The 19,118-nt window shown below is 40.0% G+C and overlaps 2 protein-coding genes across 5 annotated transcripts; both read right to left on the bottom strand.

Moving 5' to 3' along the window:
* Positions 1-111: 111 nt before the first annotated feature.
* rskrb (ribosomal protein S6 kinase related b) lies at positions 112-10,716 on the bottom strand. 2 transcript variants are annotated; one of them, XM_023421403.2, is made up of 13 exons: positions 9,975-10,716; positions 8,027-8,317; positions 7,853-7,936; positions 7,380-7,448; positions 6,387-6,456; positions 5,396-5,503; positions 4,105-4,145; positions 3,100-3,127; positions 2,703-2,792; positions 2,445-2,533; positions 1,981-2,091; positions 1,747-1,860; positions 112-1,623 (listed from the first exon to the last, which is right to left on the bottom strand). In XM_023421403.2, exons 1-13 carry the CDS (start codon positions 10,002-10,004, stop codon positions 1,387-1,389), a joined length of 1,362 nt encoding a protein of 453 aa, XP_023277171.1. In that variant the 5' UTR covers positions 10,005-10,716; the 3' UTR covers positions 112-1,386. The 2 variants fall into 2 exon arrangements, with proteins under 2 accessions (XP_023277171.1, XP_023277172.1); XM_023421404.2 differs by having other exon boundaries at positions 10,031-10,716.
* A 127-nt stretch (positions 10,717-10,843) lies between these two features.
* On the bottom strand, positions 10,844-17,971 carry cct8 (chaperonin containing TCP1, subunit 8 (theta)). Of its 3 annotated transcripts, none has more exons than XM_023421399.1 (16): positions 17,812-17,971; positions 17,204-17,294; positions 17,000-17,079; positions 16,751-16,900; positions 16,408-16,588; positions 16,205-16,266; positions 15,987-16,124; positions 15,447-15,625; positions 14,815-14,881; positions 14,633-14,720; positions 14,399-14,514; positions 13,792-13,863; positions 13,487-13,651; positions 12,691-12,810; positions 12,016-12,153; positions 10,844-11,134 (listed from the first exon to the last, which is right to left on the bottom strand). In XM_023421399.1, the coding sequence occupies exons 1-15, from the start codon at positions 17,869-17,871 to the stop codon at positions 12,046-12,048; spliced, it is 1,677 nt and encodes a 558-aa protein (XP_023277167.1). In that variant the 5' UTR covers positions 17,872-17,971; the 3' UTR covers positions 10,844-11,134; positions 12,016-12,045. The 3 variants fall into 3 exon arrangements, with proteins under 3 accessions (XP_023277167.1, XP_023277168.1, XP_023277169.1); XM_023421400.1 differs by having other exon boundaries at positions 12,020-12,153; XM_023421401.2 differs by lacking the exon at positions 12,016-12,153.
* Between the last annotated feature and the right edge of the window lie 1,147 nt (positions 17,972-19,118).

Here is a 19,118-nt window from a genome sequence, read left to right as displayed (position 1 = left end):
TGATACTAATGACTGATTTTCAACATATCACTGACGTGTTGAAACTAGTTCAGAATTCCTTCTCTCTGTCGCTCTTTCTACAAGCAGTCAAATGCAGACAAAATCAGCAGATCACTGTAAGAGTTTAATATTCCATCTGTGCTACATGTAAATTACAAAAATACATCATAACATAACATATAACATCAAATAGCATTCAAAATATTCATATAAACTTTGTAAAGAGGAATTTATAAATATTTTTCTGACAAAAAAAAGCAAGCTCAGGATCACATGTGTGAGGCATTCTGGGTACACATCAGGGCTTTACAAAATCATAATATAATCTGATGATCAGGAAAGTGCTTGAAGGTGTGATTACTGGCTAGGGTTACGGCAGCCTTGGACAATAGAAAAAGCCCTGTATCTATCAAAATGTTAACTGGGGATAAACAACACTGTTGTTCAATCAACCCTCACAGTCCCAGCTCACACCTGTACAGCTGTCCTGGAATCAAAATCAAGGCTGACTTGGGAAAACCAGTGATTGCTCCCCCTGAGTCGCAGGTTATAAATGATAAAGTATACGTTGAAGGTGTACACATCTTGATCTGATGTTGTGATGCTTGCATGATTTTTACATAGTGCAGGAGGAGAGGTGTTTCTGCTGCAGCAGAATTTAGGCAGTTTGGGAAAGGTCGTATCAGAGCATGAAAAAAGGTAGAGAATGTATTTTTAAATAAAGATCATAGCATAATCTTATTGCCTGCTTCAACAGCATGAGGAAATTAGTTTCTTCTGTCTACTTTGTTGCATGGTTTTCATAATCATGTAACATGAAAACAAAGGCAGAAGCTCAAAAATACACTCACTTTGTGGTTTTGGTTGGATGTGTACTTAACTACATACAACTTCTTGAGAAAAAAAAGGAATTTGGTGCATTGTCTTCAACCAGCATGACTTTTCCATGTGGTGTGAGTTTGATAGCAGTCGTACATTATGTACTAACAGGGCAACCATGACCAGTCACTGGAAAACTGTAGTAGATGGACAATAGTGAAATCTTTCTTGCACAACTGTTGAGCAAATACAGTAGGCTTGAAAAGGTGCTCATTGGAGCAAGGCAAACAAGTAAAAACAAGAAAAAAATAGCGCTCAGCACATCACAAAAAAAGAAAGATAAAACTTGCCAATAAGTGGAGAAGTGGTGTTTTTTACTCAACTAAATAATTCCCTTCTAAACTATAGATCCAATAAAATCATAATCAGCTATTTTGGCTTTTTCTAAATAAGACGTTTTACAAGGCGCACCACACCTGTGTGTAAGGGTGAATAAGTGTGAGAAGTACATTTATTTAGGCCTTTACCTTTAGCGTGTTAGTAATCATACTGTAAACTCAAAGTCCGTCACACAAACACTTCTCTGCGTGGACCTTTTTCCTGAGCAGGCTGCAGTAGGTGCGCCGGGCCTGGCAGCGGTGCAACTGTGTGTGTTTGTGTGTCGACATCCAACTGTGTGTCTGGCGTGGCCGGAGGGCTGAGCAGTGAGTCATAGTCGAAGCCTTTTAGAGGCTGCAGAGACAAAGTGAGTCCTCGTCGAGCTTTGGCGGCTCGGTCCGGTCTCTCTCTCAGCTCCAGAATCACCTGGACGGTGACGATGAGGAAAAAAAAGAGAAAGAAATCCCTTCACTTTGCTTGCATATTGAACATTTCTTCAACAATCTCGCTCATGTTTGAAATGACTACATCCAGACATTCATCAGTTACCTCCACAGGCTGACGCTGCAGCAGAGTGAGGTCAAAAGTTGTTCCATAGAAGAAGGTTTGGCGTTTGAAACGATCGAGGGTCCGCAGGCGGCGGGAGGGAGTCTTGCATAAAAGCTGGGCAGACAAAGAGATGTAGGTTGTCATATGACATCAAACAAGACAAACCTAGATCCTGGTGTATGTAGTCAAAAAGTTAGTATTTTGGAGCAAAATGAATTCACTTAGTGTAATTACCTCAGTTATTAGCAAGGCAAATGGGGGGCTGAAGCTAAGGGGCATTTCGTAGGGAAACCCCCTCACTTTCCTCAGCATGCAGCAGTGGTCTGGTTCTGGAGGCACAGGGAACTGAGAAGAGTTTGGGCGCACATGAATAAGAATATTCTGGGGTGTTTCCATTTTTATAAATTTGACATTTTTTACATGACAAAACATAACAATAGAAAACCCATCTGAGCCCTTTAAATTTAGAGAATTACATTTAAAATGATGTTGTTTTTTCAGAACCTACTCATGCACTGGAAAACATACATCAAAAAATGTGTAAAATGACCTCATGAAACAAGCATCAAATGCATTTTACACTGTCTTCATTTTACAGCAAAATTCAAGCTCAGCCATGTCACTGGAAGAGTAATCGTGAGTAATATCATCAGCTTATCATGCAAGACGTACTGAGCCTGCTGGCAACAAGAGCTCACCTTCCCAGTAACCAATGAGAAAAGCAGAATTCCCAGTGACCACCAATCAGCTGCGTGGTTATAGGGTCCCCCACTCAGCACCTCTGGGGCTGCAGAGCAGACAGAGCATGTTCACAGCACTGGATGTATTATACATTTGTACATTTACATATTCACTTCTTAGTATAATATATCAAAAATGCAAGTCTCTTAATGTGTCCCAGCATCTGCAGCTCTGGCAGGAGTTAGCTACAGAGGTGGATTCACCATAGTTCTCACCCATATATTGGATTGTTCCACAGATAGTAAAGGCTCGTCCTCCTCTCTCCAGGCGACGGGACAAACCAAAGTCAGCTAAGCGGAGGTGTCCTAGAACAGACCATTTTTTTCCGACATCATTATGAGCATGTGACACAAGGCCCTGAATTCAGATCCTTCTTATTGATACAGTTACAACTGTTATGAAATATTTACATATTCTCGTCATAATCTGATCTCCTTAGTGTATGTAATTGGATACACAGGCTGTTGCCTCTCAGTGCTAACAGATGTTCTGTTTGCATTAATGTGCATTGACTGACAGCTGTGCACAGTCAGGATGTTCTCTGGAAGGTTCTGTGCTTCTCTTGCACACCAGAGCTCTGCTGCTCTCTGCTGGGGACAAGCTTTTACTCACCGTTGTCTGTCAGCAGGATATTCTCCATCTACACAAAAGTGCCAAAAACACTGAATTAGACACCCATCCATATTCACCACTCAATGAACTCTATAATCTTTATTAAGAAAAAGAATCTTGTAGCTGATTTTCCCAAGCCTTGGATTTCGTATTCTTATTATTAAATTTGAACAGTTTAACAAATGAGAAAAGTCAAAAAGAATCATCTGTAGCTTATAAGAGCAAACTTTAAGACCAACAACTGCAAATAGCTAATTGGGAAAAACATGTTATGTGCTGTACTTTAACTGTACTGATACATTTCAATAGAATTCTACTTCAACAAAATATAAATGTAGCAAAGATTTTTTAAATGGGAATTAAAACAGGAATTAACAATGTTAATGAATAGACCTACTCTGAAGTGGTTCAAAAATCACAACCTTAAGATCATTGTTTAAAATCTATAAATTGTAAAGCATTCACTCTGCGAGGGTTTTTACTGGGAATTGTGCACAATATTGTTTAGTCAGATAAAAACAGAAATACATTTTTTAAAACATGGTGTGCTGCACAAAGACTGCTGAGTCTGCTGTCCACATGTGGAACATGTAAGTAGGGCAGTTACAGAGAAAACCTGGGAGATGAGGAAAAAAGCCAGTTATCAGGATAAACATCAGGCTTGTAGCATTTTCTTTTCTTTCTTCTGCTATTTGGTGCAAAATATATTTGATATTTTGCACATAAACATGTTACCTGAAACTATGCAGATGTGTATACGTAATGTTACATCATTGATGTTTTGTCTCTGTCTTAATGAGTTGATGTTAAATTTTTTATGTTTGATACAGAACTGTGTCTTATAATCTCACGCTGGATGGCCCAGTTTGACACGAAACAAAAAAATACTAACTGATGTTATCTATAATCTTTATTAAATAGAAAGACATTTGTTTGAATTTTTATTCAAAATTGAATACTTTCTGCATTTTGGTCCCAAACTTGTGAATTCCCTCCATGTCTTACCTTCACATCTCTATGGATGATTCCAAAGTCATGCAGAAAGCCTGTGAAAAGAAGACCAATAACATAAAAGTCCGTAAACAAGTTTCAAATCTATCACTCTGTCTTCCTACTGGCACATTAAAAACCCTGGCACTGTGTTGTTGCTGTGGGAGATCCTTTGAGAGCTCATCTCATTTTAATTAGGCATCCTTTTATAATTACTTATAATTAAATCATGGAAACTTTCATGTAGACAAGTCTGATCTAATTCTGATTGGAGGAGAAAGGTGAGGTGTGTAATACAGTGGCAAGTAGAAGTATCTGAACTCTTTGGAATTACTTGGTTTGCTGCATTAAATGTGATCTGATCTTCATCTAAGTCATAAGCAAATATCATACAAGTAATTATAATTGCTTTTGTGTTTATTGAACACAGCCATGAAACATTCACAGTGCTGGTGGAAAAAGTAAGTGAACCCTTGGATTTAATACCTGGTTGAACCTCCTATGGCACCAATAACCTGAAACCAGCTCTTCCAGTAGCTGCTGGTCAGAGTTGAGTTCAGGAGGAATTCTGGCTCATTCTTCCAACAGAGCTGCTTCAGCTCAGCTTCATCTCAGGATGTTTGTTGTGAATGACTCTCTTCAGGTCATTCCACAGCATCTCTATTGGGTTACAGCCTGGGCTCTGACAGGTGGATTTTCTTTGTCTGAATTCATTCTGTGGTGAATTTACTTTGATGTTTGGGGTCATTGTCACTGTCACATTGGGGTCACCCACCTCTTAGTGAGTTTCAGCAGGTGGACAGCCACCCTGACATTATCCTTGATACCTTGATAAACCTGGGAATTAATTTTCCTCTCGATGATGTGGAGCTGTCCAGACCCAGAGGTAGCAAAGCCCCAAATCATGTTGGTATACAGTTCCCATTTTACACTATACATAGTGCTGCATGTTCTTCCCAAACAATTCAACCTGAGTTTCATCAAAGTGTGATGGTGCTTCTTTGGTAAACTTCAAGTGCGTAGCCATGTTTTTTGAAGAGCAATGGCATGATTTGATTATTTTACTTTATGCCTTTGGAGTCATCTTAGCTGGACGTCCACTTCTAGGGAGAGTAGCCACAGTCTTCTGAGATCTTTCTTGTGAATAGCAAACCCAAAATGTTTGAATTCTTTTTATAAGTAAAAGGAGCTCTCACCCACATTTCCAAGACTGTTTCATTGATCGGACTACAGGTTTGTTAATGTCTGACTCAAATAGCTTTTGTTAATGTCACTAGCCGAGTAGCTCACATACTCGCGTACTCACCGAGCGCACATCCCAACTCCGCTGCAAACACTCGTATGGTGTCCTCTGTGAACTGACCGATCATCTGCCAGTAGGTGTACAGGTCTCCTGTGCTGCAGTAGTCGCACACTGCAGGAGTAGAAACAGCATTAAAACATGCCTCTGTCATGTGATGTGAGGTGCAGAGGGGTAGTGAAGGTCAGCGGGATGTGGAACACACACTGGTGAAAGAAATTAGGAAAAAGGAGTTTAATCTGGAAGTCAGGACAGTGTAAAACTATTTTCCTCTACAAACCAAACAAGCAATTTACTGTAGTGTGGTTTTAGCCGGTCTACCAAGCACACAGTTTTGAAAAGATATAAGGTAGGCTGGGGGTTGCAGAAATGTATAGGGGGGTGTGTCTTGAAAAATGGATTGCCTTTCTCTAATTGGGGATAATATTTTTTGATCGCTGTTACACATGAGAAGAAAGGAAAATGTTAAGCAATGCTTATGCTCCATATTCACATTTATGAATTAAAAGATGTGATTCAGTGGTGATTCACTGTTTAAGCGGGCGTCCTTTCTTTTAAAAGTGACACATGTATTCTTGTTGAACTGCAGCAGCGTTCAACATCTGGTCCCCAGGCTAACACACTAACAGGGGGTGGGGAAGCAAACAAACTGGGTCACACTTTCTGAGTCAGTGACTGATCTGGAAAAAAGGGTAAATGCTCTGGAGGAGAGGAAAACGGGGCAAAACAGCTAGAGGACGCACAGGCAGTGGTAGTTCAGGGTTGCGGGGTGGTAGGGATTTTGTTTGTGTTTCTAGGTGCTGTGCAAACAAAACACAGAGAATTAAAGGACTTAATAGGAGGGCTCTTTGTATTTTGTTAATTGCATTCTAAGTGTTGGCTTGAGGATTGTGGGTAGATCCTGGACAAGACTAGCAGTGTTAAGGTGTAAAAAAGTGGAGCGAGGGGATTTGGGTAGTGGATCTGGGACTGGGTCACTGGTCTCTGGCTGACTCACTAATGTAGAGGTGGCGCTGTGTCTGCCAGCAGTCCTCGAGGTCATGGACAAAAGGGTGACGTACCTGACGCTGCGGGCAAAGGTCAAAGGTCAACCCGGAAAATCTCAATTCTGGCCATCGATCAAAGAGAAGTTTTTTCTTCCTTGGGTCCAACTGAGATATGTCTCTCTCACAAATTTAGTAACATTTGGTCTCGAAATCTGACATAAAACTGCTTCAAATGAGACATTACAGATGAAATCATATTTGAGAAAAGGGCGAATGAAAATCATTTCCTCAGACTAAATAAGTTGGTTCCACAACATATCTGACAAAGTGTGACTCTATTCACAGCATAAGCTTTAGTCTTATTCACATTTAATTTATACTGTAGCTGAATACATTCCATCAAGGTTTAGGCAATTAATTAATCAGAGATGTAAAATAATACATCATCTGCATAAAGACATATTTTATATTCTTTTTACCTATTTTTATACCTTGCATATTTGAATTATGTTGTTCAATTTTGACTGCAATAGAATGGCAGTTGAAGGGCAGCCTTTATGTACTTTTTCCTCATACTACTGCTACTGCTAGTACTACTACTAATAATAATAATTAATTTAATTTTAAGCAGCTTTCACATAACCCAAGGACAAACAAAAAAAAAAAGGAAAAACGAATGAAAAAGAGTAGCTAAAAAGATGGGTTATAAGTCTAGATTTAAAGACGCAATTACTAAAAAGCAGTGATAAATATCCCTTTACCTTGAGTCTTGTGTGAATGGTTGAGTATTAAGTCTCATTGCTTTTACATTTGACAGCTTAGAAAGCTTTATTAATTCTGTTTTTCTTAGAAGGGAATATTGATGAATTTGAGCGCTGTATTCACTATTTCCAAAATCAAGTCTTTTCAAAGGCATATATTAATGTCTAAAAACTTTCAAGACTTAATTCTTTCTGAAATCTACACACTCGCCATGATTTTCAAGGTCTTTTCTTGGTACTTACCTGGACAATAACTTCTTCTTTCGACTGCTCCAAGACCCCGAGCCTCAGAATCTCTGATTTAGGTATAACCTGTTGACCAAGAGAAATACTGACCTGAAATAACACTACACAGGACTCACACAGGACTCTAATGATTTCACACGCACCAAAATATTTATTACACAATTGTAGTTAACTACAACAAGTGTTTATGCTAAAGGCCTCACTGACTACAGTTAAAATGGGTCCTGACTTGAAGGCAATTTTGACCATTAACAAGAAATTTCTGGTTAGTTTTAAGGACATCAGTCTTTTAAAGTGTTTTGACAGCACAAAACAGTATGCATATAAGTTTATGTTCTACAGGTCTACAAAAAGTCAATTTGTATATTACTGTATTTGCACTAGTCACTTTCATGAATTTAAAGAATAACTGTTCACGGCTTTGATCACTCAAACACATTTAAAATGTGAGATTCAGGCAGAAGACTCACTTTGACAGCATATGTTTTCTGTTTGGCCTTGTCCTTCACCTTCAGAATGGGTCCAAAGGAACCTTTGGCGATGTAACCCAACACCTGGTGGAGTGACAAACACAAGTAATGTGTTATCCAACCATATCAAGCCTTACACACATTATTGGTGTCTACGTTCGGATTGAGGTCTACCTGAAAGTGCTCATGCCCAGGCACAGTTCTGTGGGGAAATTCGGGCAGGAACATGATAATAAACCCTGGCAGACTCCATTCTGCTCTTAGCTTGTCTGGTCCAACTCCTGCCAACCTCAGGACGTGTTCTGGGATGTCAGGGGACTTGCCTTGGAGCATTCGACGCTGGCCCAGACGCAGGGCAGTTGGGGCCAAGCGACAGAGGCCTGCTGGGATAGACAGACCCATGCTCGAGAGGAAGCCACGCCATCCAGATGGGAAGTGCTCATCCTCCTGCCCTTCGGTGGGCCTCTGTTGGGGGAGGGGAAGGGGGAAGAACGCACCAAGAAAAAAAGTAGCTTATAGCACTGTGGACTTATTACCCTGACAGATCATGGATCATGTCAGTGCTCTCTGGGAAGATATTTGAAAAAGAATACTTTCATGTGACCAAGATTTTAAAAGGCCAACTCCTAGAGTCTCAAACTGACAGACTGTGTTAATCCTGGGACTGTTCATTTGACAATGTTGGGTTTCTATTATGCAAGGACCAGCACTTATCAAAGCTGGCGTGCAATGCTAAAAGCAATGTTTTTTTTACTTGACCTTTTGGGAGTTCATAGAACATAAACTCATAAGCCAACAGACGTGGTATAATCTGTGTCACAGAGAAGTTTTTTAGAAATATGTTTATTTTTCACTATTTAACCAGGGAAAGTTTCCTTAGCATTGCTTCATATTCACACACTGGGGAGCTGCTGAGTGCAAACACAGCTCCTCTGCTGCTGGACTAACTCTGTAGCTCTACTTACACAATTAGACATATACAGTACCGCAAGGTTCATCCAGGGGCCATTTTTCCCCGCATTGGTCAATAGGGGAATAACATAGTTTTATAGAAAGTGGAGATACAGCCCTATATGTTGTCAGTGTTTTGTTTTTCATTAAGTATTTTTGATTATTTTCAGAGTTTTATGAATGAAACATTTATAAAACTTGTTGTTTTAGGGTTGTAACCAGAGGCAGATGTGATTTTTCCCATTAGCTAGTGAGTGCTAATAGAGTTACAGCAGCTTATGTTACCATAAAACTCTTATGGCATAAAGAAAAGACTCAAAGGCACAAATGTAAAGCAGCTATTATATCTATTAGACTGTCACCAATTTGTGTTTGAGACACAAAACATGTTTATTTTTGTTACAGGATCATGTTTAAATTAGGATTTCCATAAGCCTGTTAATGACATTGTAACCTGCAGTAGATTTGTGAAAAATTATGCAAAATGTTTAATGCAAACGATTACAGGGAAAACACTGCATCATCGGTGCTCAGTGGTGAACAGATAAGTTTCATTTAACCATTGTTCTCATTTGTGATTGTAACAAGAAGAAAAAAATATGCATGGTGTACATCCAGTCTGCAGTCACTCAGTCACACAAACCCTATTCCTCCTGGGGCCTTGTGCTGCACAACACATCTGATGCTCTGTGAAGCAAGATGTGTGTAATCAACCATGCAGGATGTTATTATCAAAATTAAGGGACACATGGACACATCTATAGTCACTCAACTGCAATAACTAACATCAATGGGACACTGCCTGACATCTGACCAGAAGATGGCCAGTGATATGATTTAATTCAGTTTGTTAAAAGATTTTTAGATTTCAATACCGGAAGCGTGGCGACCTTGTCTTCAAAATAAGAGCGTAAAAATCTCAAAATATTTCGTGAAACTAACAGAAAAGACCTTTAATGTGTAATATTAACTACGAATTTATCAATGAATATGCAATTTTCTTATAATTTTGTTCAATGTGCTGCTGAAAAATAGTAAAAATCAGTTAAAACAGTCAGGATTGGCATCGTCTATCTGCCTAGTGATTTCGCTCACCAAATCATCGCCATGGAAACAAGGAACCCCCCTACGTGCGTCACACCTTAGCAACCAGGAATTTCACTCAACTCACCTTCCTGTTTTTACTGCCGTCGGCCCCCATCAGTGTGACAGGACATCGACACTAACCTCAGTGCGACGTCTGCTCCTCATCCAGCCGCTCACATTGCACCGCGCGCCCTCACGGCAGCCCAGTCCGCAGTCACATGCACAACACACAGACTAATTTCAGACTTGTAGAAAGCTAACAAACACTCTTTATCAACAATCTGCAGGTGATCGGGGCATCCTGAACAACATGTGATAGATATGGCGACATAAAAACAAGTTAATCCCGAGTATGGGCAACGTCAGCGCAAATCCGCCCACATCTTTGCCATCCAATGAGACTGCAACCTGGTGGAGTTCAGCTCCCCCTGCTGTAACCAGAGCTGTAGACCTATAGTATCCAAGAGTAAGTGGCATTTTATTTCTATTATCTTTTGTACTATTTTTTTTTTGGGAGGGGGGCATAGTTTGCAGAGAACAGACAAATACAGGCAGCAATAATGCTATGAGTGCATTGTGTGGTGCAAGATGATACATCTTCCATCGACATCTCAATTCAATTTTTCAGTTCACTTGGTCTAAAAATAAACCAGTGCATACATAATTTCTGCTGCCTTAACATGTGAAACCCCACAGAGCAACATCAAATACAAATTCATGCATGTTTGTGGTATTAGCAGTTAATTTTGGGACATAATGACTCTGGCCTCATCCTAATTTTACTCATTTAAATCACTAGAAAACCCCAAGCAGGATCAGATTAAAATTCAAATTTAAAACTCAAATTTTAATGAATATGCAAATTACCGTTTCAAGGTTCCAACACAAAGCACTGCACTTATAGAACGTGGCCGAGTGACACAATAAAGTAAAAACACAATGCAAACTAAGACGTGACAGCGCAAGTGCCTTTTATTTGGGACTAAGAACATAAAAAGCAAACAGTGCCATCTGAACATTTTACTTTCACATATGACTGTGTTTACCACCTTATGGCAATTTCTACAAAATAAACCGAACTGTTGAGCTTTAAATAAACAAGTAGAAAAGGGTTTTGTGAATCCATGTGGGAGCGTTCAGGGTAAAAGTCGGATCAACTGGACAACATCACATTCAGTCATCCTCGTCGAAGTCCTTCCTGCCCTGGGGAGCTTTGGGTCCCCCTGCTGGTTTGGCCATGATGATCTGGAAGGAGACAAGACAGTAGTCATTTAATCCTTCCTGGCTAAGCTCTGAGATCCAAGCAGCAAGCTGTGGGCTCTGAGGCAGGGTGCGAGGTTACAAATTTGTTATACAGTAGTTAGCATCAGAGGGGGAAAACATCTGAATGAACACTTTTTAAGACCAAAAAAAAAAAAAAAAAGAATATTAGATTAAATGGCCTTCCCAAAGACAGATCAAATACCTGTCTATTTTCAGTGCTGGAATAACTGCAGCACTTCAGGCACATTTCACAAAATCTATCCAAATTGAGATGCCGAGGACAAAGTTACAAATGTTAAGATAATCTTGGTAAAAAGTAAGTAATAACACTCATCTGGGAAGATGAAGGTGGTTTTTAATAATCTCCTACTGGTAACTGTGGAAGAGGGCTGAGATCTGAAGAGCGCAGTTTTTTTGATGAAGTAGAATAGCTTCATAGTGATCAGAGTACATCTTACTAGGAAAATGCCCTTGAGACAACAAAGCCACTTCAGCCTCCAGAGCCCTGTGTCTCATCTCATTTACATGCTCCCTTCATATTACATTATGTTACATGCAACCTGAGAACGCCGACTGCAAGGAAAAGAGTTCATGAGTGCATGCAGCATGCTAACACACCACACCGTATCCTTTCAGTGCAAGTTTAGTCCGCTGTCAGTGACACACCTGCTGTTATTAAAAACACACGTGAAGTGGCTGAATCTAAATCAGCTATCCAACATATCTCTGCATCGAGCTCTGCATCACACCCAGTGTTAGCAGTGACAGGCAAAACAACAAACATTTTTCAGTGGCCTGTGAGTGATTGAGCACATCCGTGTGAGTTTTCTGAGTCAAAAACACACACACATTCCAGGACCTACTGACAGAGGGTGTGTGTATGTGTGTGCCCTCTAATGATGTGTATCAAAATGATCAGGCTCTTCATCCCAACCGTCCTTGTCCCAATGGCCTCTCTGCTTGGGAGCCTTGGGTCCCCCTGCAGCCTTAGCCATGATGATCTGGATTGTACACATGTCCACACACACACTAACATTAACTACCTGGAGCTATTAATTCAATCAAGAACATGTCACCTGCTGAATTAAAGAACATTAGCTTAATATAAAATCATACACAAAAATAAAACTGAACATAAACAATTTATGTGACAGAAATCATCAAATGTTGAAGCCAGGAGGCCTGTATCGCAAAGTGAGTTCAACTTAGCCCAGCTCTCTTTGGTTTAACTAGTTTCACCGAGCCTGACTCTGGCTGTCCTGGATAAACCTGTCTCACAAAGCTGGTTATCAACAGGCTCTAAGTAGAGTGGTTAATGACAAGTGACACTGCCATAACCACGAATAAAGGGCTTGACATGATACCAGATGAAACTGTGAGATAACCACGTGAAAATTCTGTTATAGCGACAGCCAAAAAGTGAAATGTTAAGAATATAATCACATAACTTGGAAAGAATAAGTATCCATAGAAACACTTGTGGCTGCTTTTGATTATGTTATGATTATTATGTGTGTCATGAGTATTTGTGTACACACCTGATCAACTCTAAGTACTGTGATGGCAGCATTGGTGGCCAGTTTGATGCCCCAGTGTTTGACCAGGTAAGGCTCCATAATGCCACCTTCAAGCATGTCCTTCAAGGCGGGGCCCTCTCCCTAAAAGACAACATCACATCAAAGCCATCAGTCATCACATCCAAAACACACAAACATGCAGTTTCAACAGTCTTAAACAAATCCAATGGGTTGCTCTGCATTCAGGAAAACAGAGTCTGAAATGTTCTACTTGGTCTGATTTTCCACTAATTGGCTGTCAATATTAACAGATACAAAATGTACAGTCAAGCATAAATATCGTCTACATATCTGAATGTTACATGCCGCTGTGGATACTTAACCTTGCCATATAACAAATACCTTAGTAACAGGATTTGATTTTAAATGCATTATATTAAGGATTTTCTAAGTGTAATGTGGCAAAATCAGACACGTCCACACATCATAAACTATGTAACTGTTGTCGCAATTTTTTTTTCTCCCCGAAATCAGCACCATAGGGAAATATCTTCACAGAGCTTTTGTGTGACTTTCACAATTGGGCTGTATATAGGGAGAAATTAGTTGTGTGTTAGTGATTATTATTAATACTGTATTCAAACATTTGTTTGTTTTTCCGAAGGGATCAACCTGAAGCTAAGGCTTCAAGAAGGAAAATCTTAAATTTATATTCAATTGATAAGAAGGGCTAATATGTGCTGGATTTTCTAGACAATATAACTGTTAAATAAATCATAATCAAGTCATACAAGTATTCTTCTGTTCACAAACACACCTCAATGTCAAAGCCCATGTTTTTGTTTCCCTCGTGATGTGCAGAGTACAGTTTAGAGATGAGCTCGCTCCCCTTCACACCAGAGTTCTCAGCCAGTGCACGTGGCAACGCCTCGAAAGCCTCAGCAAACTTTTTAATGGAATACTGCTCCAGACCAGGGCAGGACTACAGGGAGGTGAAAAAACCAAACAAACAGAGGTCATGTTACTGCCAGGTATCATCTGGTGATAGACTAAAGACATACAGGGCACAAAGAACAGGAGAGGCATTGGTCCGTTTCAGCTAATGCACTTAAATCTGCATACCTCTCCATATGAGGTGATCTGTTTGGCCAGCTCAATCTCAGTGGCTCCTGCTCCAGGAACCAGGCGCTTGTCCTAGAGACAGTGAATGACACAAACTGAAGCTGCTGTGCAGGACAAATGGTAAATGAAAGAGTTCAGCATAAACTCATTAAAAAATGTAATTAATAATCAACTTTGTCTTTTCAACATCAACAAATCACACTAGAAAGTGTTTGTAATACTTTCAAGATGTAGTCATGCTAGAATTGTTCATGGCCCAGGAAACAAAGCCAAGGCCAGCATGCTGGTAACTGTGGAAGGTGACTGCCTCTGTATTAACAGACCCACTTAAGGTATAGACCATATATTTGCACTGACAGTGCTAGTCTAAACAGAGATGGGGGAGGGAAGGTGTATGTACATTGTACAATGTTCTACTGAGTTAAAATAACAAAAAAAAAAAGTATCAAGAAATCACAACAGTCAAACAACTCCAAATATTCCTTGAGAGAATGAAAGAAACTTATCAATGTAGCACATTTATCTTTTCTGCAAACAACTTTAATATTTACAACTTATTATCAGAGTTATTAGAAAGATACTACAGTGGTTGATTGCGCTGACTTACCCTGACCAGAACCTTGAAGGTGTTGACTCCATCATCTACAGCCCTCTCAATGTCATCCAACAGGTTGTCAGTGGAACCTCTGACCACCACCGTTGAGATGGCACAGTCCTCTTTCTCTGTTTGAAACAATCAAGACCAAACAACATGTTAAGCCTAAAAGAACATATCTGGAGCGAAAAAAAAAAAAAAGGTTTAAAATGAAGGCTCACAAGACTGGAGCAAAAAGTAATTTACCATGTTTGAAGACCACCACCTGAGTGTCCCCCACCTCTGTCAGGTACACACTGTCACAGTGACCCATCTCCTCAGGAGTTGGAGCCGTCTAAGAAAGCACAAAAGCGTAATTATACATGATATAATGGTCAGTTTCATTATGGTTCAAAGATCGGACCTGAATGAAAAATAACTAGACTCACCATCCTGGGCAGTGCTACAGCTCCTACAGTCTTACATAACCTCCTGAGGTCCCACTTGGAGTTAAGCCTGGTAGGGAAAATGGAGAATTTAAGGCTCAGAAGTACCCTGTGATAAAAGACTTTACAATACCACTAAAATAATAATACAGTCATCAGTTATGTGGATTTTTTTTTCAGTAATCATAAAATTACAGATTGATGTAAAAAAAATGTCTGATGTCATGATAATGACAATATTTGACATTATATAACTAGGGCAGACAAGTAAAGACTTGAATCATGCTTCAGATGAAAAGTATAAAGTTATACTATGTCATTCAAGAAAAAAGACATTTTTGTAGCATTAGCCTAAAGAAGACTTTCAAGTATGTTGCATACTGAAATCTCTCTCTCATCTTGTCCTGAAGTCAGGTAACATAGGGTGGAGGTGCACATTTAGGTCACTTTCCAACAACACTGCCAACACCACTGGCATCCCTCTCCTGACCATTTAATTCAAACTATGTGCTTTTGGTAGAAGATCATTTTGATGAAATGTGTAATGTTTAATGAGAAAACTCTTCAGAACCCCTAGCTCTGATGACTCTGTAATTTACACTGACTAGGATTATCGGAGGTCCTCTTGGTCTTACCTCACCACCATGAGCTTGTACTTGTTGGCATAGTGTAGCGCCATGTCAGCCACTTTCCCCCCAGTAACCACCACGTTGGCACCAGTCTCCTTGATGGCCTTCACCTGGGCCTCCATCATATCCTCCTCTCCCTTGCTGAAGTCCATGAGCTCCTGTGCATTGTTTATCAGCACTGTGCCCTATGTGACAGAGAAGTCCACTGTGAGTACCATTAGCAATTTCACAACAGCCCAAAATCATATTTTCTTCTCTTTTTTGTCTAAACCCTGAAAAGTAGCTCAAACCAGTTCTTGGTTGTATGATGTTTTAATAATATTTCGCAATCAAGTTTATGAAAAAATACCACTCATGTCTCCACTCTTTGGGGAGGTTAAACAGATTCAGATCATGTGGCCAACATTTTAGCCCAAATGTGAAACTGACCAAAATGGATAGTGAAATACAGTGAGTTAGAGCCAAAAAAAATCATTAATTTTTAATTGTTGTCGGTAAGATTTCTTTAAAGAATCAAAGAGACTTAATCATTACAGTATTCATTACCTTGGTCTCTGTCACCATGCAGTCAAAGGGGCAGGAGAAGATTGCAATCTTTGCATCTTTAACAGATGTGATGTCACCCTCTGCCTCCTTCTTAAAAACCATGCCATGTAGCATGGAGGATGCCGTCACCCCACAACCCTGAAAAACACCAGGGACGTTAATTTAGAGGAAAACAACACACACAAAGAAAAATATATTCAATGGATGAGGCTGCTTACCAAAATCTTGCATACTCTGACGCTATCAACATTGAAATTGCCGGACTCTGGCAAGATGGAGACTGTAGCACAAACCAGTAAAGAAAAGAAAGTCAAAGAAATACAAAGTTAATACTGTCATCAAGTGACTTTTGTCAAGTGACAATTATCTCTGAGAGCTGACGGTCCCAGTTTGGTTTAGCTAGTCTGAATTGCTGACTCACCACAGGCCTGTGCAATGAGGCTGGCAAGGAAATCTTCATTGCCATACTGTTTACTCATGACTGCTGTACGGATCAGAGATGTAGCCTCTTTAACATCATGGAGGTTCTTGGCTGAGGAACATACGCAGTCTGGCAGGATCTCCAGAGTCTTCCTACATGCCATCTCATAGCCTTCAATCACCTGTGCAAAGACACATTTACATTTAGGCAGATTGCTACCAGCTACAAAAGCATGACTGAATCCTAATATTTACTACCAACACTCAAGTCTTTGCTGTTATATCATCACATAATCTACACAGCACAAAGAGAATGAAGATGACCAGTGACTACATCTATTTACCTCTGACACGGACAGGCCCATCCTGAGCAGCTCTTCGGCCAGCTCCAGCAGAGCTCCGGCAAACACCAGGACAAAGTTTGTACCGTCTCCGACCTCCTGCTCTTGCATGTGGGATGCCATCACAATCATTTTGGCTGCTGGATGCTGCACCTATAAAACAAAAGACATTCAAGAAAAAAATTTAAATTACCTCTTGTATAAATCATTCCAGTATGCAGTATGTGGCACAAAAATGTTAGTTTCTCTTACCTCAAGCTCTCTGAGAATTGTTGCAGCATCATTGGTGACAAACAGCTTCTCCAAGTGGTTGATGACCATTTTGTTCATACCTGTAAGACAATGTTTCAGTTTAGCCATCACTGATTTTGCCGTCGACCCAAAATAAGTTTTATCAGGTCAAAACACAAAGATTTCATACAAATCTATTTCATATTGCTGGAGGAGGGTGCTTACCGTTTGGACCATAGGCGGTGCGTGTGGTCTGAGAAAGCTCCTTACAGGCTCTGATGTTACGAAAGACTGCCTCCTCAAGTCCAGAATAGTGCTGCATCATACAACAAAATAATATCTCACATTACATTTCAATAGTGTCCAAGTCTGAGAAAAAGTTATTGGTATTCTGCTTAATAACTTATGAATATGTGTGGATAATAAGCTAGGCAAGCAATCTGCAGGGGCAAATGTAAGATGTGTTGAAGCCTAAGATGACCCAAAACAGGAAGCATCATCTATGAGCTGAGGTGACAATCAAAGCCTCATTTCTGACAGTCTTTTAACGCTAACTGGGTGTGACTGCTGTTTTGACAGTCACTTTTCACTGCTTTACATATTCAACATGTTAAAGTGCTTGAGGGGACTGTTGCAGACGCAGAAGGCTGCCTTCAGTTCATGCTAACATCCTCGGGTCCAGCATCTCCGAGCGGCCTGCCTGCTTTCTAGAACTCTCCCCACATGATTGCGAATGAACGTGCTAACTCAGGGGCTAACGCTAGCTAGCATGCTAGCTCAGAATAATTCACACAAAGCTGACCAACTACTCCAACACGCTGATTTATCCTCACCTTGGCACCATCCTTCAACATTTGGGCAAAGCCCGGAGCTTTGGGAACGTGAAGGGCCATTTTCCGATATTTAGCAGCCCAGCGATCCTGGACAAGGTAGCCGCGGCGTGGGTTCAGCTCTGGGTACAAAGCCGGAGAGACTGAGGAGGGGCCACTTGAGCGAGGCGTGGGGCTGATGATAGGAAACAACAAAGGACAAACTGAGCGACTCGCGTTTCGCCTGCAGTGACCATGACACACCACTGGGGCGCACTGTTGTTCTAATGGCTCGTACCCCTTTTCTATATCCCATCTTCTATAGATATCCAGGTCATTTACATACAAATCAATGCAGTAACATTCCCATTATTCAGTTAGATTATATATTAAATCACTGGATGATTGTTGAGACTAAGGCTGGATTACCAACTTGGCAGTGGGCAAACTGCCCAGGGCCCCAGGTTCACTCCATATCTTTTGGGTCCACATAACTGGTTTAGTTGCAGATTTGTTAGAAATTTGCACCACTGAAGCACATATGTCAACTATGTCAGGTCCTTCATTTAATCCTGTGGCCCTGGTTTTGTCAAACTGTGTTGATCAAAATCTAGTGTGAAACATTAATTATTTTAGTTTATATAATGGTCATTTGTTGTAAAGTGGTGTTTTATGAAATTGCTTCATTTTGTCTATGTGAATAAACACAAACACACAGAAAACCACAGGCAAAGCAGTATTGTTCCTTCACAGGAGAACTGTGAGGGTGCAACCAGCGATTATTTTCTTTACCAACCAGTGATTATTTTCTCTAAGAATTGACTTGTTTAGTCTATAAAATGTCAGAAGACAGTGGAAAAACATGATATTTTAGTTCAATATCATAGAAAACTGAGAAACTAGCAAATATTCACAGCTAAGAAGCTGGTATCAGTTGATTTTTGGCATTTCTGCTAAAATAACTTTTAAATTAATTGTCTAAATTAAAATAAGATGTACCTTTATTGAAATGATAAAAAGGTAAGAAATATTGACAATTAATTTTCTGTCAATTGATCAATCAATTAATCAACTACTCATTTCAGCTCTAGAGAACTGGTTGGTTTCTGGGTGCCAGAGAGAAAATAATGAAACTTCTATAGTGGCAGACAAACCTACAATTTATTGCCCCAGGGCCTCCAAAGAGATTAGTCCAGCCATGACTGGGAGTAAGCAGTGTAAAATTATAAACTATTAATGTGCTTTTAAAAAGTAAAACAATACTAATGTCTATTTCATCATGTAGAGATTTTAGTAAGTGACTCCAGCAATTATGTGGATAGGAAGTTCTT

Source organism: Seriola lalandi, unplaced genomic scaffold, assembly GCF_002814215.2.
Source record: "Seriola lalandi dorsalis isolate HSWRI2012SDOR001 ecotype SW California unplaced genomic scaffold, Sedor1 jcf7180002054672, whole genome shotgun sequence".
In the NCBI taxonomy this organism is placed as follows: Eukaryota; Metazoa; Chordata; class Actinopteri; order Carangiformes; family Carangidae; genus Seriola; species Seriola lalandi.
The sequence above is the reverse complement of the archived record's forward strand: the minus strand, read 5'-3'. Positions and strand labels throughout refer to the sequence as shown.